At 34.4% G+C, this 26,877-nt stretch overlaps 1 protein-coding gene across 2 annotated transcripts; it reads left to right on the forward strand.

Moving 5' to 3' along the window:
- Spz3 (Spaetzle domain-containing protein 3) lies at positions 1-26,877 on the forward strand. Of its 2 annotated transcripts, XM_076447439.1 has the most exons (8): positions 2-372; positions 4,358-4,822; positions 5,825-6,295; positions 9,230-9,461; positions 21,565-21,689; positions 22,275-22,571; positions 23,281-23,406; positions 23,851-26,874. In XM_076447439.1, the coding sequence occupies exons 3-8, from the start codon at positions 5,835-5,837 to the stop codon at positions 24,041-24,043; spliced, it is 1,434 nt and encodes a 477-aa protein (XP_076303554.1). In that variant the 5' UTR covers positions 2-372; positions 4,358-4,822; positions 5,825-5,834; the 3' UTR covers positions 24,044-26,874. The 2 variants fall into 2 exon arrangements, with proteins under 2 accessions (XP_076303555.1, XP_076303554.1); XM_076447440.1 differs by lacking the exon at positions 4,358-4,822 and having other exon boundaries at positions 1-372; positions 23,851-26,877.

Raw genomic sequence — 26,877 nt, forward strand, 5'->3', positions numbered from 1 at the left:
GCTACACTTCATGATCGGGGGACACCACTCTTTATCCCCATTCTGGCGGAGTCGGTTAAAACGCTTCTCTTTTAGTTGTCGCTGGCCAACGTAGCGTTTCGCGCGGTGTCACGAACGGTACTCGGCGATTTCAACGAGCGGGCCCCCGTGTGTTTAGTCTGACGAGCAACAACCACGTGTCCTGTTCCTCTTCGCGATTCTCTTTCGCGCGGCGACCACGATCCTCTTCCTCTCGATCCGTATCCTCCGCGTCTCTCCGAGAAAAATCGAGATCGCTGGACCACCGAAAGTGAAAGCAGATTTTTGTTTCGGTGCGTGTGCTTCCGCGGAATCTGTCCGGCGTGTATCAAGGAGCATGGATCATTGAGACAGGTAAACTTTCGATTATGCTAACCGCGATGCGATCGAAATGTTCATTAATATCTTAGCACTATTTGAAAGTTTACATTTACATCGTTGGGAGATACATCAATCACTTTGCTATATATTGTATGAATTTTTATATGAGAGTTCTGTGTATAATAATAAAATATTTTTAAAACGAGACAGTTTATACTAATTTACATCTAATTAATCTAAAATATTACTAAATTCATTTTTAAATTATTAGTTGTTCATAAGAAAGTTGTAATATGTTGACTGATCTGTCAGATACACTGCGCCCAAACCTGTGCATATCCGAACTGCGCCAGACCGACGCGACGGTTAAAGGAATTGAGTAAAATCCTAACACGTGACGCGCCGCGCCAGAGGTTCGGCCGCAGTTCAGGCAACACATACGCTTTAAACAATAATAACTTGTGTATCACCGGGGTGTGAATCTTGCACGATTTCATAGAGAAAAGTACGCTGAAAATAATGCAGTTTGACAACTCAAAAGTTATCCTTTACTAAATATTGAGAACTTTGAAGATTCTCTTTAGTTTCTTGAGCATCGTTATCTCAATGAACTATAAATATTAAATCTTAATATAATACAAAAGATGTACTCTTGACATAGACAAATACTATTCTTTTGAAACAAAAATGGACACATTACATTAAATAGATGATTGAAGACATCGAAAATATTAAAATTTACTAAAAATTAAATTTAAAATAGTAAAATTTAATTGTTCAACCACCCATTTGTGGCAAAACATTTTTCACTCTTTTTTGCAGTTTTTCCAGTCGTTTTCCCTCATTACAGATTTCGAAATTGTAATTCAAAACAATAATAAAATGCTTCGACACTTAATTGAGTCATTATGCATTTTATCCAGACTTATGTCAAGATTTTTGTATTTGTTTTTATATGAATCTTAATTGAACAGAGCTGTCCGCTGATTTTCGAGTGTTCGGAAGGAATGATGTCTCTTCGTAACGCATTAAAGATGTGTGAGCTCGTTTTCGGTGAAAGCATGCTTTGCATACTCGGTTCCGAAGAAAGTAATTCGATGGGCGAAAGTGACGAGCGGCCAAACTCGTTCGTCCACAGACGAATTTTATCGGTTCGTGTTGTATCGTAGACTGACGAGAAGCGTTACATCTTCGGCGTTCCATGAGCATCTTTCATGGGCACGTGGCACTCGCGAATCTCTCGTTTCCACGAGAACTGCGTCCACGCACACGCCGACGCGTTTGCATAATTTGCATAATTTCCCTTCATGAAGATATTACCCGTCATTACCTGCCGATTGGCGTTCGCGTCTCTCCAAACGATCGGATCAACGATCGCTTTAACGACAGACAGTCTCGTGTAGAGACGTTGAAAAATTTAACAATCTTTCGTAATTGATTTAGCTACTTTGTCGTACAGAACAATTTTTTTGGAAAAAAGTAATTTCCATTATTAGGCTGCCGATCTTTATGCAAAATAAAAGGGTTCTGTATCGATTGTGGGAAGCAGAAATGAAATAAAAATTGATTTATTCCCTTAATGACTTTATCGCATTAAAAACAACATTAGAATATTCTTAAAAATTCTTCTAATCTTTTACTAATTATTAGGGGTGTGCGAGAACCCGAGATATCGTTCGAAATTTTATTATCTCACTATGTTTCTATTTACCATTTCGATAAATATTGAGTATAATTGAATCGAGTCATTGCATTTTTGAAGGTACACTTAAGGGTTATTAAAAATTGTTATTGCAAAATGTTTCTGCACTTCTGACTGGGATTTATAAGTGGATTTTACTTACGGAAATTCTGTTCCGTTTATTCAGAACATGTTTATGAGGTATGGAACGCTTTCTACGAACACGAACGAGTTAAAGAAAATGTCAGGGAAGTTTATTGCTTCATCAAGGAAAGATATGTTAGAATAGTTTATTGATCGTTCTGCAACGTATATGTCAAGATGAATGTTGGTAACAGCATCTAAGTTCCTCATTTTATTATGAAATGGTACGAAGGAACTTTGATTCTGTTATTCATTTAAGTTATGAAATAATAGTTCAGAAAAGCAGGTTAAACTTTACTTGATATTCTACGAAAGTTCAGTCTTCACTCGACTTTCTCGAAATGGCTGAATCGTCAATTTTGGAAAGGTATAAAATTTCACTTTCTGCAGCCACAACGTGATTGCCTTGCAAAGAGCACATTAAGAGACTGTTGAAGAGTCTTCCTTCCTTTTAAAAAATATTTGAAGGCTAGTTTCATAAAAATATTATAGCACACCATAGTTGATAATATGTTTTCAAAATTTCTTTTTATCGAAGGCATTATAACATCAAACAAAATTATACCGTGAATGCTAAATACAAAGATAACAATTTGCAAGTATTATCTCCGCATAACTTCCTAAAAAAATTATATAAAATAAATACACAAAAATGTATTCTAAAATGTTAAAAAGGAAGCTAGTTTCATAAAAAAATTGTAGCACACCTTAGCTGATAATATGTTTCCGAAATTTCTTTTTATTGAAGGCATTATAACATTACTCAAAATCATACCATGAATATTAAAAACAATTTTAATTAGCATATATGTCAATCTATAGAAAGCATTAAGATGTTATTTACAATTTAATAAAATTATTAAATGTAAAATGACCTTTGTGTTTCCTGAATCTTGCAATTGACGAAGAAAATGTTTATTTTGCATAAAAGTTCACAGTCTAACGATATGCTTTCATAACTTCTTTATATTGAAATAAATAAATTCTGAAAACACTTGCTAAAAATAACTTTGATTAGATAAAAAGTCAACCTCGAAACGTAAAAAAGATATCTTTATTGTCTCCACGTATTAAAAAACTATGGTGAATAAATGGAGGCAGTTTCAAGAGGTAGCGAACATGTCGCGCAGACTATGTAGTATCAGAATGAAAAAATTAGGGAAGGGAGCTTAAATGCCATGGTCTTGTTCGCTAAACGTAACTGCGTGTTACGTATTGCGTAATAGAGACCGACATAGACGCTGAAATCCCCGAAGATATGTTCCAGTGAACGTTTCAAATCCACTATACATATAAATCACTTTGTAAATCGTTATTGACGACACTATTTCACGGTTTTAGTGTAATTATACCACTACCTTCATTAATCTAAGAAACGTAATACGTATACACATAAATTCACAATAAAACTACCTATGTGACAATAAAACTATGTGACATGATAAAACGACCATGAAATCGTCTCGTACAATTTCAAGGAAAAGAAACAGATAACATTTTATCGACATTTTTACGCAGACTAATTTCATGATAAAATATTTGTAATATACATAGTCGAATACATTTTACTTACACACATGATATACATATGAAATATTAGACGTGTTTCATCTACTGCATACATTTTCCAAAGAATTTATTATCATGAAATTTAACCACTTCATGACTGCGAGGTATCCTGCGACTCGATGTCCTTGTTGCAATGCTATAGTATTGTCCAATAAGACTATAGTATGTAATAGTGGTCTCGTATTTTTATGTTTCTCTCTAGTTTGTTAGTTATTCGCGATCGATCTGCAAGATATTTAGGTATTTACAGTTATAAAACACGATCAAGAAAAACGTAGTCGAGTCTCATACATTTATTTATTTATGTAGCTGTGCAATTTGTTTGATCGCGTGTATTAAATATAAAAAGAGTCGTACATCAAATTGACAATTGACTTATACAATTTTTATTTCGCATAACAATCCATAGTTTAAATTAACACATTTATTAAGACAGTTATCTACCAACGTGTTAAAGAGAGTAACATATCACATGCACATGATATTTTAATTGTTCCATGAAGCGTTATTTCCAAAGCTCTAAGCGAGCACACAAAACCGGATATCCATTATTCGCTATAAAAATGATTAATGTCCCCGTCAGCGACGTATTCGGTACATATCGACTTTTCTTTATCGTTCCAGGCTGCTCTCAGTATTTCCACCGCATAGGGAAAGAGGAAAGGAAGACGATATTAATCATGTCCAAGTAATTGTGGCTCGTCGGTGCCAGAAAAATAAGAATAATTCACGTGGCGAATGATCGGGGAATATTTCAAGCATCGATCATGTTTCCATATTTCAGAAGGCGGAAAAGAGTGTTGAAATTTCCATTTTAGTATTCCCAAAAAGAACATTTATATTAGACGGTAGAAAACAAGTGGCGGTATACCTGATTTCGCATATTGCGTTGAAATTTAGGCTATTCCGACTCGTGTGAATATATCGGTTCACTCGTATTTGGGGATTAGAGGAATCACAGTTTTCGGAGCACGATGTTCATGGTCGTAAGCTGTCGTACTCTGCAAGCTCAGCATAGCAATCGACACAGTTGAAGAACACGAAGCGGGATACAAGTTCTCTTCGGGGAGAGCTGACCTTCATTTTGTAGTAAGTCTAATGGATAGATAATGCTAACGCGTGAATGTTTTGAATGCAAAATACATTATTTCATAAAAATTAATCGAAATGTTACGTCCTACTGAAAATACATTTTATTTAAACAATGATACGAAGACTGGTTACTTTTTATGAAAATGATGGTAAAATAATCTAAAGAATATTGTAACCGAAATACTATCAATTAAAACAAGAGAACAGGCAGTTGAAAAAACAGCACATAAATTTCATTTAAATAACGGTGTGGCTCAAAATTGATTCCAATTATGTATTTCCAATTGAAAAGATATTCACTTGAAATTTATTTAACATATTCATGTTTGTCAACGGATAAGATTCTCTCAATTTTTCTATGTACTTGTTAACGTATCTGAATTATTGCTCTTCCCAAAGAATCGCATGTTACAAACGTCTTCGTTATATCTGACGACACGGAATAACTTCGAGAAAGGAAGTGTTCAAAGATGACATTTCTGAAAGTGGCTCATCTTTGTCAAGGACAGCCTGCAAAATCAGAATTCAAGATCAGTTGTTCTTTTTATGCTCAATCTACTGTTTCTTCTCTGACCACGATGACTTAATTATTAACGTGTTATGTTCAGAAATTGGGAATTCCTCGAACAGGTCTCATGGTGCACATAAATTCCTCGGAATTCGAAGAACTGTAGCGCCAAGAGAATTTATGGGACAATATTTCTGTCGTAGAAAAATTCAGATTCTTATTCATGGATTTATTCCATTTCATTACTTTTCGCTAATTTCGAGGTAAATTCGCGTTATGTTACTTCTTATTAGCAGAAACAGTACTACATAGAGTAAATTGGTTCACATATAAATCTAGTACGCATAAAAATTATCTTTGTCGTAATATCAAAAATTCTAAGGGAGCCACATCTCTATCTCTCGTATTTTTTTGATTGAAGCTACCTCTCGTATTACAGAAACCCTTGTATATCTATGGGAATTGATTATTTAAAATTTCCTTGTTCACAGATCTGCAAAAATGTCGCTGGTCAACTTCACCTTGCCATATCAGCCGGCGACGCCTACGCCGTTCTTTTACGGTGGCCAAACCGGAGGACACTCGCCAGTGAACAACCTTCGTTTGAACGCGGTCCTTCCGCCTGCTCCAGCTCCAAATTTCAGTGACCGTGAATCGTTCCAAAATGAGCCGTACATTCCACCCGCCGGTTATCAACAACAGAAGCAACACCAGTCATCCTTCAGTCGGCAAACGAGTTCAAACCCGTACGTCGAACACTCGTCCTTTTCGTCCTCGCAGGACACCAGATACGACAATTATAATCAGGACTTCAGAAGGACTCAGCCGAGGCAACAGCAACAGATGAGACCGCCACCCTCCCTTCCTCAGCAACAGCAACGAGTCCCTGTTGACAGGGATCAGAGCAATCAGAGGACATCTAGGATGCCTGAAGAGGAGAGCTATCCTGAGAGACCAAATGGGTAAATTGTTTAAAACAATTGCAATCTAATGCTTATAAAAATCAAAATACCAACTTTCATGTTAATATTTAAAACTTTTATCCGAGCTATCCATTATTTTAATTTCTTCTAATGTCTAACATTAATATAATATTAACACTAACTGTATTGGCTAAAAAATGTGTCGAACTTCTTGTCGAAACAGAAGCGATAAATAAAGAAAAAACAAATTAATGACATTCTTTAATCTTCTCAGTATCCGGTCGGATACACATTGTTGTATAAAAATGACAAAACTTAGATTTTTCACAATTTTTATAATAATACGTGATTAAATAAAGAAAATTCAATCATTTCTTACAGAAGCATCTTTATAATTTCAAGAATTGAAAAATGAAAAATGTGAAATCGGTAAATTGACCGGGCTTGGTATAGTTAGTGTTAAATGTATTTAAAATTCGTAGTCTGGTTTTTACAATGATATAGCTACGGAAATTTTTGTAACGGAATTTTAATGTCTACGAAACCACATTTCCAAAAATTAGTGTCCAGGTCTAAATAATACCGAGAAGATTAAAAAAGTTCTTGCAGTCTAGTAATGTTTAGATTTTAGTATTATATAATAAATAGAATTTAGTAAATTCCGACCAATTGCAATTTTTGAAAATATTTCTTTTCACATCCTGTAGTAACCTAATCCTTCTAGCGTCCCAAAAATATTCAATTCGTATACTCCAATATTTAAAAAGTTATAGTTTTTGTATATTCGTAATATTAGGAGTCAATTTTCAAACGGTATAATATGATTATCTCGCAGCAATTATCGTTGTGTGACGCTCGATCAACTGCACATCAATGTTTTCATCGCGCTGGAACCGCAATTGCTGAAGCAGCGAAAGCGGGTTCACACAGTCACGTTAATTGTCCATACAATTATTTATGTAACGATCGCTTGAACGGTTTCTTCCTTGCGTGCCGTGCATTCCTAATGAATATCTGACGAGCATCTGACGTATTCATTTATGGAGTCATTCCGGCGCGGCGGTCCGGCAATTATGTCATCGATCTACTGGCACCTCCATTGATCGTGGACCATTTCTCGAAAATTCTTTTCGTAAAACAAAACCCAAATTGTTTCAAATTTTTCAGTGTACCATCACTGGAATCACAAAAGTGCTTTCACGAGAAATTATTAACCCTCACTTCATTTTCTAATTTCAGTTAACCAACACTCAATTTACCACATTTATTAAAATTTTGGCTGCTTTTTACTTTACCGGACTCAAAATTTGTGCCTTTCTCCCACGAATTATGATGTATTTGGTATGTAATCCAGTAGATTTGTACCCGGTGCGGATGCAGATCGAAGTTTTGAACCTCTAGGATCAATCAAACCACTTGTCATAGAAGTATTTTAAAATTTCAAGAGATGCAAAATAACAAATCAGTCATGTGAGATGGTAGCTTTAGTGTTAAAGCGTGCAACAAATATATTTTTATAATTTTGTAACAGGTTATAGATATATAAAGATGAATAAGAGAACAGGTCGAATTTTTTACACTTAAATAAAGATTATATTTTGAAATTGTCGGAAAAGGTTTTCCATATAATTTTTCGTTCGAAATGCTTATAACTGGACTGCAGACCGTAATGCATTTATGGCTGTTGATAATTTTCAAAAAATGCTATAATATAATATAAAACAAAATATAAAAGGCTACTACCACTGAAAATCGGATTTTATTTGTTTCCACTTTTTCAAAATTTGTCTACAAAAATTGAAAATTGCATAACATCCGCAGTCTGCTTATAACAATAAAGCAGGTTCTTGAATAATTTAAATCTTTAACATCGAATTTTTCCAAAAACTGTTTCACGTTTTATGGAACGATCTGTATATTATACAAATCTGTACAGAAGATTGTACAATGTTTATCGAATTCTTTTTTGCAAAGATCGAGATAATATATATACTCGAGATAATTAATGGCAAAAACACCCTAATTTAACGTTCCCTCACCCAGATCCGACTTGTATGTACCCATTAACCACACGTTGCTCCATGAAATTCCACATTTTTTCGGTAGAACTTTCTACATCTTGAGTTATAGCGTTAATTGCTTTTCATTATTACATAACACAAATTCTGGAAACTACTTTCATCGGCTGAACTTTTTGCGAGGAATTCACCGAAAATGTTTAAACAAGTATTCGGGATGCTTCTACTCGCTGAATTATGAAAAGCCTGTGAATGTGATGGAACGCGAAATCGCTTAAAATTTATATTTAATTCAATCTAATGAAGCCTTTAGCCCATTTAAAATCTAATAAAACCATTTAACAGATTTGTAACACACATTTGTTCACAGAAAGCTGTTGCAATCGTTAAATAAACCAATTAAATTCCTAACTCTTTCTTCGTGAATGTATTTATTATGTAGAAGCAATCGCAAAATATTTAATTCTCGAAAATTCAAGTATTCGGGATGCTTCTACTCGCTGAATTATGAAAAGCCTGTGAATGTGATCGAACGCGAAATCGCTTAAAATTTATATTTAATTCAATCTAATGAAGCCTTTAGCCCATTTAAAATCTAATAAAACCATTTAACAGATTTGTAAAACACATTTGTTCACAGAAAGCTGTTACAATCGTTAAATAAACCAATTAAATTCCTAACTCTTTCTTCGTGAATGTATTTATTATGTAGAAGCAATCGCAAAATATTTAATTCTCGAAAATAATCTCCATTTGCTATGTCTGTGCTGAATTTTGAAATTAATAAATAATTAACAAATAATTTTAAAATAAATCTCCAATGTGTGGGGAGTACGAGTCACTCTATGTGTATTGCTCAATAATTTCAGCAAATTGAAAATTAAATGGTGCTTTTTACTTTAAATGCATAATATGATAATGTGCAGTATTAATTATGAAATTGATTTAATTGAAGGTATACGAGAGTCGGCGGTGAAGGTGGTTCGGGCACGAAGACTTCGATCCATGCTGTCCTGGATTACGACGATGATTTTGATGACTACTACGACGACGAGGAGCAAGACATTCCGAAAGATGCCCACGTCACGCCCATCCAAGGACCAATTTTTTTGAAAAACGGTTCAGTCCCCGTGGTGCCATTGTACTCTTACCCGCAGTTGAACAATGGCAGTTTCGTCCAGATACCGGTAAGTGTTTTTTCAACTGTCACACAATGACTAACACATATTTCAGTTGAAAAAAAAAATGTTCAATAGTTATTTTATTTTTCTGCTACCTTCACAATTGTATTACGTGACAAACGACGCAGATTAATAATTAGACTGTGGATTTATTTATAACATAAATTTTTTTAAAAATATCTTGTTTAAAAAACGGACCAAAAAGTATAAAATAATTTTTCCTAGCCCCATACAGGTTCCTAACCCCATACAGATAGTCCTGAAAATTTGTGATTGTGAATTTTTAATAGCTGTGAAAATACTTGTAAGATTTAAAACGAAAAACGTGAGGAGCAAGATTGAGAGAAACCTCGCACAACAGTTCATATCATTTGCAGTGCAATAACATTGTTAGTGACTTAGGTGAACTATTCATGCATCAATTATCTATTGCATGCGCCCCACGTTTTACGTTACGTAGCAAATTTTTATTTTGCATAAAAATCTTTGCATTAAAAAAAAAATAAGCTTAACAAAATATTAGATTCATCACGGTTAAACCGAAGGGTTCTATAGAAATGATTCGATCATTTAGGAGTTACAGATTTTGTGTACTCCGGAAAATTCGGTCCTCAGTTGTGTTAATTACAGATTCATCTCAAACTAAGAACAAAGGGTTCAGATCTAGCCAACAATTCTATCGAATGGCAAAACTTGTTAAGGTCAAACTCATCGTAAAAATATGCAGCTCGACTATATGGTATTCAATTTGCATATACTCTCCATATTTGGATGTTCCTCTCCTTTCTCCTTATCTATCGATATAAGCATACTCGTTACTTCGTGTAAGAATGGCCATATTGTATGCGTTTTACCTTGCGTCATTTGTGGTACAACTTTAATCCGCGTATTTGCATAGTTCGATTTGGTCTTGTGCTATAAAACTCATTTTCAATCGCTTTTCCTGGATGTATTTTATTGGGCAGTTATCTCGTATTCAATATTTAGTTGCTAAAACTTCGCTTGATATTTCGGATTGTGAGGGTGTGTGCATAAACTGTGTTTTATAAAGACCAAGTATATTTATCAGCCAATTATAAATTACTAGACATTTTTTTGTCAATTACAAGACACAGCAATCGTATAATATAAAAATTTCTTTTATATTCAACAATTTTAATAAATTGAAAATAACATGTGGACGTTTTTAAATTGTCTTAATGTTTTTACTGTTTTAAATTACATCCTGATGAATGCTTATATATTACTTTTATAAACAGTAACTATACTATACGTCCTCTATCACGTTTTTATATTAGACTGTCAATGAAAAGTTAGTGACCACTAAAAAGAAAAATATTAAAAATTAGTGTGATTTTTCAATGATTACTTTTTTAATCGTATACATTAATCAATCGATCTTGATTAAAATTTTAATCGATTAATGCCCAGTCTGGTATCACCCCTTGTTGGGTTGTACCACTCGTCCGGCCACGCCCTGTATATTTTCAATATTTTTTAATTTTTCAAAGCAACAGAAGACCGGTAATATTGTTGGAAAGGCAAAAAAATGTTTGAGAACATTCTACCGAGAGTATATCTATGTAAATTCACTCCAATTAGCACGAAATTAAATGCACGCACGTACGAAAGGCGCTTGCAAACATTCAAAGCCGTGACACTGTGGATTCTATAATGTTGTTTTGTTCGTGCAATTCTTACAATTGCTGAGTAACAATGGCGTGACTCATAGGCTGCTAGAACGGAAGAATTGTGAGTAGAAAGTATAGCGAGTTCGTGCATAAACCTACGATCATAGAATACACAAGCAGATTTCGTCAAGCCTAGACCCTCTCCATCATGATCTATGGATTGAGGGAGTTCCGTCTTGATCTTGAGGATCAAAAACTGTATCATAATTTAAACCATCATATTATTCGCATTTTTCGAATTAACAAGTGTCGGTTAACAATTACAACGAGTATACATGTAGTCACATAGTAGTCTATTCACGATGGTGATAAGACTTGCACAGCCATCCCCTCTCTTCCCTTCAAATTCAGCGAAAGCTACAGCTACTTTATAAGTTGGTTAATAAAAGTTTTGAAGGAACACTTATTTCTTATCAGATATTTTAAAGCAATGTATAGAAGTTCAAACTATTTTTCACTTACTCAGCATTATTTAAGGAATTGAAAACGGGTAAGCAAGTTGTCATATTTACATGTAATTATTTTATTCTACTCTGTGTATGTACATAATGAGCATTTAGTTTTAAAAATTAGAATCACAGAGATATATTCCCTTTTCATTCCGTTATGTTCACAACTTGTAAATGTAACTCTGAGCTCATCACGGAGTTGACTGAATCAGTACTACTGATTCATTGTTGTTCCTTGTGGATGTTCATATACAACTAGAACTCTGTAGAATGATTCAAGGTTTCAACCTCAAACCTATGTAATACTAAACGGTAAATTTGTTTGAGAGTACCTTAACTTTTTCAATGCAGAATAACTGTTACTGTCCAACTGGAATTTTTTTCCATTTCCGAAAAGTAAACATTTTCCATTTATGCATACATATATGGAGTAAACGATTCAGTGGATTTATAACTGTTTTCTTGGAACAGAAATGTTAAAAGTCTTAAAATAACTGTTACATCAGACTAATCAAAATTTTAACAGTTTCCTTGAAGCCTTGCTACTGCATACAAGAGATATCGATCATTCAGTCAGATCGATGTCGAATGTTCCTCGAAAACTAAATTAATGGGCTCGTACTTGAGAGACCGTGGCACACGATCGAGGATCGTTCGCGAAAGGTGATCGAACGCGGCCGTGGATACAGGAACACTCGAAGTCAGTATCGCGGTGGCGTGACATTTCCCAGCAACACCCATGACCCCGGGTATCTTCCTTAGAATCTCGCAAACGTACGATCAGCTGGGTGCATACACCTCAGTTACACTTGCTCAGGTGTTTCCCTCGTGTCCCCTTTTACCGGTATTGCTGTTCATTTCTCGTGCTTGCGGGTAGATACGTTGTCGAAGGATTCCTAGCACGACACACATACTGTGACATGCCGCTTTGAGGTCGATCGGGCTGACATTGAGACGGTAACCCTTCGACCGCACTGACCATATATACTCGAATTTCTACAGGTCGGTGAACTATTGGGTTGGAACGAAAGTTCGTAGCGTTTGTGAATTAAAATTGAAAGCTAAAATTCAGATATTTATTCATGAATTTATTCAATCACATATTTTCCATTCTGTTCTATTACTTTTTGCCATTTTCGAGGTACCTTCTCGTGTTATTGAATAAACATATTTACAAATACCTTAATTTTATCTTCGATTCTTAATTTGAAAACACTACGAACTTTCTTTCCAATCCAATACTTGCTTTATTAGGGCTCTAAATCATCCATTCCACGGACAAATGTGAACGTGTCGCTCGGTTTGCAATTTCTTAATAGACAACGAATTTATGAGAAAAATGATTATGCATTATTTAAGCTTCAGTTACTCGCACCTCGATTCGTGCAAAATTGCTCGCATGGGGTCTTGTAGGACTCCAATATAATAATTAAACTGCGGATATCTATGCCATTAGAGCCTCTGAAAATTTTCAAAAAATGCTGGAGTATCAAAGTCAACAGAGTTTATGTAGTACGGTTTTTATTTATTCTCTACTACAAACGCTATTACCAATGAAAGTAGGATTTTATCTGGTCCCACTTTCTTAAAATTTGTCTACAAAACTGGAAAAATTCATAAACATCCGCAGTCTAGTAATAATGTTTCAACTCAAATAAGACAACTATTTTAGTTCTAATTAATTATTTATTTACATTAGGTAGTTTATATTTTACATTTTTATAGACAAATGTAAAAAAATTGAATTTGAATTGGAAATAAAATGATTAACTTTTTAACGAATTAACTTTACTCAATTTTCCATTTGATCATTCCTGCACGATTTTTGTGCACGTTATAAATACATAAATTTGTGCAGTCTGATGATTATGAGAATAATTGCGAGAATGATCTTATATGACAGTCCAGCATTCAATAATTCAATACCTTAAGAAAAGAACATGCGTGTATGCTCCAGGGTTATACACGATACACTATACTTTGTCATGGTGCGTGACCAGTGGTAATTACACGCAGTTGCATGCAAATCATAATAACACGTATTAACATATTAAGAAGGTTCCAGCAGCGTGGCGAACACTTTTACTCGGGAAACTAGGTGAAAATCATAGTTATAGCTAATCAGAGTGATCGATGTGATTACGTGTCGCCTGCCTTTCTTCTTCCTTCTAATTTCTTTTATGGTTCAGACTTCAGACTACATTTATCAATATACATGTAATGTACATTTATTCTACGGTTTTATATATGTACATTACCAAGCATTTATATTCCTTCTAATGTTAATCTTGACAATCTAATTCCTGTAAATTAATATTATATTAAACTGTTTTGCTTAAATTAAAATTCTATTGTATTCCACTGTTTCATACACACTGCGTAAACATCATTTATATTTCTTCTAATGTTATAGTAATATTAAAAATCAAATCCCTACAATTTAATATTATACGAAATTGTTTTGCTCGTATACAAATTAAAATTCGGGTGAAAATTCTGACGAAGTTTAACACAATGGATCACTACTAGCAGGTTTAATGTGTTACTTCGATACTACTAATCGCGAAAACTGTTTCATACGCACGTATTAAATTAATCCCGCGCAATATCGATTCGCATTTATCGAACGGCGAGGCGTGACATCAATCAAGATCAAATCACCGGTCCGGAAGCAATTTGGTCGATGTCCTTGTTCAACTGTTGTCCATCGTTCCGTGGAGAAGAAAGTCAAGGAGAAACAGGCTTGACTTTTATGTAAACTGGTACTGTTGCCAGTTATTCGAATTAAAATTCGGATACTTTCGGTCGTTCGTTCCGAACGACCAACGACATTTACACGTTGGGCAACTGATTCGATTTTAAAGCTAGAATTCTAAAATTCTAAAAAATGATTTTTTTATAGATTGCTCAATCCGCGTTCGTAATTTACGAAATTCGTGATCTCCACGGCTTATCTAATTTTAATGGTTCCGAGAGAAGACAGATTTTAATCGAGACGACCATCGTCATGGATTTACAAATCTGAAACTCTAAAGGGAAATGTTGTTGAGAATGGTGACCTTTACGACACATTTCAAGGTCATTTGAATCGGAGAGGAGATAGTACATCGACAAGTTTACCATTTAGTTCTAACAATTTGAGAGGAAATAGATTCTCTAATAAAAATTAGCAGTGTTCGGTGTTTATGTGTACGTGTATGAATTAAATTTCTTCGTTAATAATAATTAGACTGCGTATGTTTATGCAATTTTCAATTTTTTCAGACAAATTTTAAGAAAGTAAAATCATGTAAAATGTTATGTGTCACTGGTAGTATTCTCGTAGATCCGAAAGAAATAAAAGTCGTACAAAATTTTGTGGAATTTTATTTTTTAGCAATTTAATAAAATTTATTTGAAGCCATAAATGCATAAAGATCCGCAGTCTAATAATAATGAACCGAATATGTGTCAAGAGATATTTCCAGTTCGCTAATACTCTGATCTTCACTTCACAAAGTGACCATTGCCATATAATTCCCCAAACCACGAGCTACTTTTGGCGATTCTATCCACAGAACCGAAAATGATCGTTCCACTTCCCGCTCCTATTAACGCCGGAGATCGTTTAATCGGTTCAATGTCGGTCAAGCCGAGCTTAGGATCGATTTTGTGCGAATTATTATTCCTTTCACCATCCGCTCGACACGGTTGTCTATGGTCGACTGTCATGGTTCTAGAACTATCACGGAAATTACAATCAATTCTCTAATGATTCTTGCACGATCTATCGATTACTTCAACGCTTTTACGAACAGGTATTGGTTAAGTATAAATTACTATAAAATCGATAAGAGAAAATGTTATAGCACATGTTAACTTTCTAACACATAATTCATGGATTCGACATAAGGAGCAAAACAATTTTACTGGGTCTTGTAGTCACGATTTTATAGCCGATTAAACATACAATCGAACGTTCGCCCGGAATCGTTAATTAAAAATTGGAATCGTGCATGTATCGATAGCTGGAATTTACAAACTGAATTTTTACAACTAATCCAAGAGAAAGCTTCCTGCTGTAATATAATTCAATACAAACAGAATTGATAAGACTTCGGGATTGCAGAGTTTGTAAACAAATTTAATTTAACAATTATTAACAACAGTTACATATAAAATCAATACTGACTCGACGATGAAACAAATGGGAATTTATCCATAAATGTAAAAAATGATGCATAGTTTCTTTTAAAAAAATACTGCAATTATTTATTGCACATGTTCTGTTCCATTTCTAAAATATGTACAGATGCAGTACCCTTTGAACTAATTTTCTGTAACTGTATCGGTAACGAAATTATAATAGTTATTATTTATAACTAGATCTCGTGCGTTAATGACAAAATTGAGTTAGTGAAAATAGTAGGAATAATAAAAGAATTTAAGGATCTCAAAACTGTTTCTATTTGTTGCAATTTACACAGAAACTACATTTATTTTGCATACATATATTTATAACTAAGTATTTAGAAGAATAAACAAGTATATCTCAAACAAGTGTCTCAAAAACAGGGAAATTAATTTGATGTTCATCGACGAGAAAATGACTGCCGATCTACGATGAATTTGTAGGGCTTATAAAACTTGTCAAAAAATGCTGGAGCATTAAATTCGACCGAATTTAGTACGATTTTTATTTATTTTGAATCTACGAATGCTATTACCAATGAAAATAGGATTTATTTGCCCCCACTTTCTTAAAATTTGCAGTCTAATGATCACCATGCATGCAATGAAATGGATTCGCCAAGGGAAATGGCGGCTTGTTTAGTCGGCGCCGCGCAAGCAAATCTTTCAGTTCAATTCGCATGAAAAGTTGTGATTGACTCGCGTAGACACACAGCATGATTCATATCTGGCGGTAAATGCTTCACGCTGATCATACTTCTCTTGTGTACACGAAGGCTCTCGTCTGGAGTCAATGACGCCTACCGGCTGCTGAATGAAGACGCGAGTGTGGGATGACGATCGTTGCCGCAGCCGACTTCCGGTTATAGATCAGCGATTCCGCAACCGCTTGAGTCTGGACGACGTTAATCACGAACAATGCGTTGCCGATTTCTGTGGGAAAATAAACTTATCGAAAACTCGATGAATAACCTTTTCAATTCACCGCTTCATCAATACTTCAAAAATGATTTATCGGTAAAACGATGTTTAACATGATAACTACCACGCTGTTCCCAGAGTTGTGCAGAATTACAATTGAATTACTCCAGGAATTATAATTATGAAATAATTGAGTTACATTGTAATTCAGAATTCAGTTCTTCATTCAAATAAATTGCAATTGGAGTACAATTATAAAATACATTGAAATTGAATTACAATGTAACTCATATTTGCAATTGGAGTACAATTACAAAATACATTGTAATTAAATGAGGTTGAAAAATCCATGTGAAGGTTTCAAACAGAAGGAATTTATTATTTATAAATTTATAATATCTAAACAGAAATAACTTCTGCATTTTTCACATGTTTTAAATTTCAACCATAAACATGAAACAGCGTTACGTATTATGAACGAGGACGAGGAATAGAAACTACGCCGCACAGACAGCAAACAAGGGTATGAAAGAAAAATAAAAAGATATCGCACTTCTTCAAAGTTCTGGGCTATAATTTGGAGAGATGTATTTTAATTATATTGTATTTCAATTATATTCTATTTCTCAATTATATTGTATTTGAATTACACATCTGATTAAAATGCTTAGTAATTTAATTACTTGAAAGGTTTGCATTATGTAATTCAGTTAGGACGTAATTGAGAATTACTACATATATAATTGAAATACAATGTAATTCAATTGCGTAATTGAATTACATTGTATTTTATATACACAGTATATTTTTAGTGGCGTCTCTCTCTCTCTCTCTCTCTCTCTCTCTCTCTCTCTCTCTCAGAGTCACCATTCGAGTGCTAAGGATTAAATAACTTGTTTGAATATTACTTTTACGAAAAATTATTTTTACTTTTCGAAAAAGTACGCTTCTGTTCTAAAAAATGTACAAGTCTAGGTTTAGTGTTTTTTTCTTGTTGGTATCGTTCCTAACATTGTGCAACACGCGTTCACGTGGAACAAAGCACGTTAGGTGGACGAAAAAAGATGAACGTAAAAAGTAAAGGAACATTATGGAGGTGTATATGTATGTGTATACGTGTAACTTCGTTGTGAGCTGCTGTCCTGTGGCTATGGAGACGATCGTGCTTAAAATCTGTTAAGCTAACGAGTTCCGAGCTTCCGGTGGCAACCATTAATTATGGAACTTCCCGGTAAACTGTAAATAACTAAACGCAAATTTGTTTTGCGATCAATATTTCCGTATCGTGCCCTAAGCACCAAATTCTCCACATTGAAATTTCATATTTCTAACATCATCCCCTGGACTAGTAAATAGTTCCATCATAGGCTATTATGCGATAGTTGGAGCACTGATGTTTGAAACAACTTCATCTAGAAGTAGCTGTTGCATTTCGGAACAAGTACATTTTATACTCAGTCATTAGTACAATGTAATTATGTATTTTACAACAGTGTACCATAAATCGTTAAATTTGATTTAAACCTCGTGAATAGATTTATAACTTTCTAGCGAATGTTCCGTTTGAGTTAAAGTAATTTTTCAATAACTTTAGGTACTGTGTAGGTAACTGTAAATAAAATCGATGAAATTTTATATATAACTAGTATTAACATTAACAAAGGATAGATTTCTCTTTATATTAATGTTAAAAAGATATTACACATTTGTATGAACGCGTAAAAATTAATGTGAGTTTGTAGATGACTCATGCGATACAGGAAACCGCAGTTACTTTTATTGCTTAGCTTCTTACATATTTTCCGATTAGTTTCTTTCCTTGCCAGTATTCACCGTTGAGGTTGATCTTCCTACAAAACGATTGTTTCCTCATTTCCTCATTGCAAACGTCCTTGCGGTCGTTCGTGGGTGTGCGGCAAATATTACCGACGCTTGTTATGCATACAGTGTGTCATAATATTCTGGATATTTTTCATTCACACAATAGATCAAGTTAACAAAAAAAGTCTTACACACTTACTTGATTTTAGAAAATCACACAGTCACTTGATTTAAAAAATCACACACGTACTTGATTATAGAAAATCACACACGTACTTGATTTTAGAGAATCTATTCTATTTGTTCATATTAAAGCGTAGAAGGTGAATCTGAAAAAAATCATTATAACAGTAGAGTGACGTATATTAATAATAATAACTAGATTAAATTCATTCAGGTATCCCACGACATTTATTTTACAATATATCTTAAAATATAAAAATATTCTTATAATTTCCATAATTATGGAAGAACAAATACCGAAACACTATTGTGTATTGTTTTTCAAAAACGTCAGTCTCCGCGATGTTGTCGTAACAAACGATCAAAAATTATGGAACACCCTGTAGTCTATTATGTCCTTATGGCAGTTTTCATAGACAGCGTCTAGAACGGGGACACGTGGGTCAGGTTTGCCTTTTGCGATTTGTAAAACACGTACGCACGAGGCTGTTATCGTCCTCATGTTGCGTAGGTGCGAATGAACGCAGGTATACTGTGTGTCTTTCTGCTCTATGTGTATAACTTTTTTAATATTCGACCATATGACTTTTTTGAGAAGTTAGAACAATTAATTCACTACATGGCGCGGAAGAGGTATTTTGAAAAAATTGCTATTGGTCGGAAGAGCAGAAAAACACTAAAAGTTGTTTTAACATATTTTTTTAATGTGTGCCTATATTGAAAATTTAAAAATTCCTTAAAATTACATCGAAAGTTGTAAGAATTTTTTATATTTCCTACAGTTACACACTGAAGAACGTATTTTTAAAATTTTCAATACAGGTCCATTTAACAGATTCGCAGAAACAATTTTCACTATTAGGTTGTTGCATATGAAATGTCCGATTTTTAGCAGTGACATTAAACAATTTGTATTCTATGTACAAATTTCAACTTTCTTGATTAATTGCGATAAAAATAAGATATGTATATACAATTATGATCATACACATTTCTTACTTACAAGATTGTTATCTTGATTTTATGGTTCTTTTTACCATCAACGACTTGTACGTTAATTAATCAACACATTTTGACGAAAAATCATATAAAAGTTATTTTTCCAGACATATAAAATGAGTATAAATTAAATATGATTATCGACCGTAATTTTGGTAATCAAAGTGTGATGATATCGGCGCACAGGTTCGATCAATGATGAAACACAGCAATTTTGCAAATTAATTAAACACTCAACGTTTCGATCCTGATGTGGATAATTTTCATATAAAAGGAGTACACGACAGTCTCGTTGGTTGACGTTGAAACAAACTTTATTTAAAAGTAAACTTGTACAATAAATATAAAACTATAAAAGTAACAGGCACGTGGTTGCCTTATAAAAATGACAAGAATTAATTTGTTTAGAGACTTTGCACGGTTCTTATTATATACTTATTATATTTATTAAATCATTTCTTATGAAGGCATCTTTATAATTTCATTAATTGTGAAATAAAAAAATCTAGAACCGGTCATTTGTAATAGCATTTCTTGATCGAAACGTTTCATAAGAGTTTCATTCTAAAATCGGACATTTCATATGCAAACAACCTAGTATTTCACTTCACGTCATGTGGCAAAGTAATTGTTCTAACGTCTCAAAAAACATCCAAATCGTATGGTCCAATATTTAAAAAAGGTGTCTTTTTAGAAGTGTCCAAATTACTGTAACTGTATGTATAGTCATCGAATAAGGACTGTGCATATACAGGTTGCGCGGTGATTCGTTGCTGTTGTTCGTCTCGCGTGTTCAATGCAAATATAATATTCGAAACAGTCACGTACACGTTCTGCGAGGCGTGGTTGCTCGATATCGACCGTTCATCCACGCTCAGGATCGTTTTATCAAGGATCCCTTCCTGGCTGCCTCGTATTTCCACAGACTTGTAATTTCCCGGCAAGATATCGCGACTCTGTTTCTGGTTTATCTCTCAAGGATTTTTCTACTCGCGCGCGCGGCGCGATGCTCAATCTTATCTCGGACTCTTATTTTGGTCTTATGGTAATTTTCGCCGGTTGCCGCTGGTTTGCATTCTCGGCTTCGGCGGTGAAAAATTTAATTACAGTCAGCGTGCTCGATCAAACTCATTTGATAGAACTGGGCCACTTTTTGAATGCCTGAACGCTGTCTGTGAAACAGGAGATTAGAGTATCTTGAGCTATGCTTGTTTCTTTTCAATTATTTCTTTATGAAATTTTTATTAACAGATTCGCGACATTTTTCTAATTAAAATGAGCCCAGACACGATACAATTTAAGTAATGTTTACTTGTTTAATCTACGAAACAGTGGAATCTCGATTATCCGAACTCGACGACAATAGGATTTATTTATCAGTATACAGCGGATTTTATGCATTTATGGGAAAAATGGGAAGATATAATTTAAAACAGTAAAAACATTAGAATAATTTAAAAATACTGTTATGTTGTTTACAATCTATTAAACATATTTAGACAGAAAATTAATTACTTCCTTCGAGTTTGTCGCAATCCAGGTAGAAAATATTTATTTTGCATAAAGATCCGCTGTCTATTTATCAGTAAAGACTTAATTTACACCCATGTTCTACTGAATAGTACGGATAATCGAGGTTCTACTATATCGTGAATTAAACAAGTAAATACGATCCAAATAGTATCGTGTGTGGTCTCATTTTAATCGGAAAAATGTCAAGAATGTGCTAGTGAACATTTTATGAAAAAAAATTAAAAACAGGAAAGCTTTCGTTGGAAAATTTGAAATTTGGACCACCTGAATACGTAGAACCAATTTGTAGATATTGTAATATAATATATAATGTAAGAAACTCTATTATTCGCTTTGTTACAGATCCTTTGGACTGCGCTGTCAGTAGCTTTGGGAGTCGAATTAAGAGGCGACCTGATACGCGGTGTGCCATGCGTCAAAAAGTTTCACCAGCTCTTCTGTCCAACCGCCGGAAATGCATATCCACTGTAATTGCAGCTACAAGTGTCATAATTAGACTAATGGTTAAATATTGATCACAGAGATACTGAATAATATTTCAGTTGAACAGACGTGAATAATGTAGTAGTTTAGTAGGTTTTGTTAAAAATTTTTCCCTCATCATTGAAATTTTTAATACTGGAACGTTTATCATTAGAGCAACCGAACTCTAAATGTGACTAATTTATATAATTAAGCACAAAAACATTTTTAAAATGTGAATAAATAGAAAATAAGGAATCGAAAATCCGCCATTTTAACGGGTTCGGTAGTTTGTGTTAAATTTTTCATACGTTCTTAAAATTTCTCAGTTTTAATAGCATTTGGCATTAAATATAGTACATAATATAATACAAAAACATTTTTACAATCTGAATAATTATAAAATAAAGAATCCAAAATCCGCCACTTTGACGGGTTCGGTAGTTTCACAGTTAAATTTCTCGTTCCTAAAATTTCATGAAATTTCCCACTTTTAATGGCATTTGGCATTAAATATAGTACACCATAAAGGAAATTGGTCGACGGCGCGGCAGAGACATAATAAAATCGTCGTAATAAAATGTTTTTAGAGACCGGATAGAGCGTTTTATTGACGAAAATAAGGCGTTAATGAGGAGAATGTACGGCGATTTCGAGATGAGTTCGGGATTTGGTCCACCGACGAGAGAACCTGGCCATCGGACACGCAGGAGGAGAAAAAGCAGAGAAGCTAGAAAACATGATCACCCTGAAGGCGGGCCTAGTCTTCGGGACACGCTAGATCCGGATAACGAGATGAATGGCGGCGACTCATTCTTCGCTCATATCAGAAATACCAGAGCTCCTAGACAGTCTCCCGGGAAAAACCAGAACAACGAGAGCGGAAGGTAATGGAATTCCAAAACCAAATAAACAAACCTTCTGTTTCTGCGAAAATTTCTGTTCGATCTTATAGATACACATAGTGTCTCGCATAATTGATCACCAGAAATTAATTAAGAACCAAAATAACAATTTTGTACATCAATCATCTGAAATAAGAGCCGAGTAAAAAGTCCTTTTTTTTTGCTACCTTTATGAAATTGAAAATACTACATTAGACTACATAAAACTGGAAGCAGTAGTTTACTAGATGACGTACAACAAAGATATTAGAAGAAATAGATTAGAATAGAAGATAGATAGAATAGAAGATAGATTAGAAGAAAATGGTGACAGTTGCTCCTAACGACTTTTTTTATCCGAGCCTGTAATTAAAATTAAAAAAATATTTTTTTTAGACTCGCATAAGTAATATATATTAAAAAAATTTGTTATTTAACTTTTAAAAGTTCGTGAGTTATGAATAGAAAGCGGATTTTTATGCAAAATAAACATTTTCTACCTGAATTGCAACAAGCTTGAGTAAAATAGAAATTTAATTTATTTCTTAATGTGTTTAATAGGTTGAAAATAATATAACAATATTTTTAAAATCTTTTAATATAAAATCCGCTGTCTAATTATCATATAAATGATTAAAAGTGGTGGAAATCACACATGAAATAATTATTTCATTCACTTTTTTACAAACGATTGTTTTCCAACGTTTTTCAGAGTCGATGCATGTGAATCGAAAACCGAAATTGTGACGCCATATTGGGCGTTCAACAGTGCTGGCAAAAATCGTGCAATCGTAAACACACAGCACTTCGAACAGGCTATTCAGCAAGAAGTTTGCTCGTAAGTAAATCCGTGTAAATAAATATTACTGTGATTATATTTTTATTATATTTTTAGTATGTCAGTTCTTTAGAAAGCTGTCGTTTACAGCAACTATTCCCATTAATTTGCACATAGAATGTGCACACTCAATCTAAATTGTGCAAATTAATACAATAATCATGAGTTTCCAATTGAAAATATATCTTACAGAAGGTTATATTCATGTATACAACAATTGTCAATAGTACTATACATATAACAACATGAATCCGAAGAAAAATGTGAAACACAACTGTTCCCATTAATTTGCACACACAGAATAATTATCAACAGGAAAAAGAGCAGCTCCGACCCGTTATGAATTAGAAATGTCGCGGCAAACTCGGCACGTTGCAGATTGTTGAATGAAGGTGATAAAACATAAATAATGGAGTACTCAGGGGAGGAACGTTTCTGTTGCAGGAAAACACAAACGAACCGTTGCTCCGGTGACTGCGGCTGCGAGCAAAAGTACAAATGGCACCGATTACTCGCGTACGATCCTGAAAACGACTGCAAAGGAATCTTCATGGACTGGTTCCTGTTCCCATCTTGCTGCGTTTGCAGATGCGACCCGGTCGCTAACAAATTTTCCACCTCGAATACTCGAAATTGAAATGATTCCTCAGGAGCGAGAGCGTTCCCCTAAGCCCTTCATCCTTCCCCCCCGCCATCGTTATACTTGAAATTCAGTCGCAGTCACGACATGACAGGAACTGCAGTGCCACACACGAATTGCTACTTCCGTCGGGTCGCCGAGCTGTTTTGTATTTCCGGTGTTCTTGCAAGAACGAGTCGAATTTATTCGAGATTCGGCCGCTGTCTCGCTCCGCGCGACACGTTTATTCTAACACGTTAGAAGTGCGATTTAGGGTGCACCTTAAGGAGGGTTTCCGGTCTAGAAAGCTGACCGAACGATCACTTTCAGTGGACTCTTTTCCTATCTGAATCAATAAGATAACAGAATCCGTGGTTGTCGGTATTTATTATACAGTGGATCCAAAAAGTATTTGAACGTAAGAAACCTCCCTTAAAACGAACGCACATTTCTTTGGCGTCTAGAACCTTACAATTAAGTTATTTATAGGATATACTACTTCGAGTTACAGTAGGTTTATTACGTCCACGCTAATTGGAAGCGTTCCTCTTGTAGGCAGAGTCGCCAGGTGAGGGGAGGGAGCACGAATCGAGGGGAAAAACTTACCCTCTCTCTGCCAGTTCATTAAGATTTTAGCACTACAGTGTCCCGCGATTGTTGTGAGAACCTCGGAGGTATCGAGGCTCAGGAAACGAAATGGTACTACGTTTTTTTACGTTTTTTTTTTCATTCCATACCTGAGAATGATGCATCAAGTATAATATCATAAAATCCCCAATTTAAACACCATAACACCTTAATTTCTTTGTAGCGCGATCGACCGCCCAGGGGGGAACCACCTAGTAGTGGGGATAAACAAGTCACATCATCCGCATACCCGAAAGTCACATCAATCGCGGGAATACTGTATTTGGAAGTTTAACCCTTTGCGCTCACAGCTATTTTAACTCGAAAATGACACATTTCTTCCGACCTAGAATAATTCCATTGTATATGATCTTTTTTATTTTATGGATATGAAATTCATACAGGACCTCATAGAATAGTTAAATGTGTAGTAATGTTTCTAAATGTGTTTAGAAATATTGAATAGGATCGGCAGGCTTGACAAAAGAAAATTAGTGATTATTTCGATCGAAAATCATATTCACAAAAAGTTCACTTTTAAATGCTTGTTCTAATTATAATTTTTATTCATTAATATCGACATTTTCGGCATTGCTAAACATTTAGAAAGAAAAATATGAGACAAGTGAAGCTTGGGGAGCAGCGTCGAAGAAGGGGAAGGTAGAGTGGCGACACTTAATCTGGCGATTCTGCGTATAGCTTAGAAAGTAAAATCATTTAAAAGTACGCATAAGTTTATACACGCAACATAGGATAAGTAGCGAGTAAAGAACGAATTAGTAGCGTAAAATTAGCTTATGTAACCGAGTTAAACATCGTAAGCGCCAAATGTTACCTTATAGTTGCTGTTAGGAAATATGCTCGTTTCTTTTATGATTCCCCATCGTATGCTACGTAATTAAAAATTATTTACTAGCCGCGTTCTACGGCTCGAATTTATTCTGTTTTCATGATAAGACTAGATCATAAAGAGTGGAAGGAATGTGGGAAATATTTACTGGCAGAAGTGAACAAATAATACGTATAATTTATATGAAATTATTTACTATTATTATTATTATTAGGTGATACGAACATAATTTTTTTTTTAAATTTAAATACAAACATAATCTTGTGTACTGACATAAATTACAAATTGCTATTCAGCAAATAGTTTAAAATATATTATATCTTAATGCTACTAATTTTCTGGAAAAATTAGTATGTAAGATGAACGTTTTTGAAGGTCATTCTTCTCAGGTTTTTCAAAAAATACACTCAACACGTAGCATTTTATTGCATTATAGATGAATCGACTGCAGATTTTATGAATTTATGGCAACAAATTTGAGAAGAACAATTGTTGCAATTGACGAAGAAAATTTTTATTCTGCATAAAGATCCATTAATTTTGAGAGTGTTGTCGAAATATAATAAAAGCAGCCACATCTTTCATTGTAAAGAAAGTTAAAGAGCATTCGAAGGTCGCATTAAGATACCTCCAGCATTCGAGAAACCTCTAAAGTGAAATATTTCTCTTTAATTACCGGCTTCCATAAATTTTTCCAGAGAATGTGTACCGGACGCCCTCGAATAAAATGTTTGTACCACCTAAATCTCTGGGCAGCATTGGCACCGAACGATTCCAATGCCAGAAAACAGGAAAAACTCGTTCTGCAGCGGTTTCATAGCAGGTTTTCGTTCTCGTGTATGTGACATAATTAATTTCGGGAGAAAAGAGGCTCCTTCGGCACGCGTAACCTTCCCGCTTCATCCTCCGTACTTACTCATTGTCGTTTTTACGTTTCTTTCTTCAATCTACGTAGATAAGTGAGCCGAGAGTGCATTTGTCCCGATGGAATGCACATCCGCGTGCCCATTAAAGTAGCTGGGAGAATATACAGAGTGTCTCGTTTAATTCTGCCACTCTTAATAGCTGTGTTATTTATACAGATACAAAAAAATGCTAACCAGGTTAACCCCGAAGATCAACTCTTTAATTCCAGATGAAATGCGCCGTCGTGCTCGGTGCAGTTGCAGTTAACGTTCATATGGTATAGCAGGCGCACCTGAAGCGTATATTAAACTGTATTTATTTATTAAGCTGAGATTATTCGAGGTAGTGTTCAAAGATGTATAACGTACGAGTGAGATTCATGTAATCGATAAAATATAAGTTTTTGAAATATATGTATTGCAGGTTCTACCTTTTTTCTTCAAATTGTTTACAGAATTGGTGTTTCAAT

The sequence above is a fragment of the Lasioglossum baleicum genome, chromosome 3 (assembly GCF_051020765.1).
Source record: "Lasioglossum baleicum chromosome 3, iyLasBale1, whole genome shotgun sequence".
NCBI classification, from domain to species: Eukaryota; Metazoa; Arthropoda; class Insecta; order Hymenoptera; family Halictidae; genus Lasioglossum; species Lasioglossum baleicum.

Excerpts from the sequence above, each read along its gene's own strand:
- Spz3 (XM_076447440.1), top strand. The coding sequence starts at position 5,835 with ATGTCGCTGGTCAACTTCACCTTGCCATATCAGCCGGCGACGCCTACG. Across the intron at positions 21,690-22,274 it reads GCCGGAAATGCATATCCACT|AGACCGGATAGAGCGTTTTA; the intron begins GTAATTGCAGCT and ends AAATGTTTTTAG. Across the intron at positions 23,407-23,850 it reads ATTCAGCAAGAAGTTTGCTC|GAAAACACAAACGAACCGTT; the intron begins GTAAGTAAATCC and ends TTTCTGTTGCAG.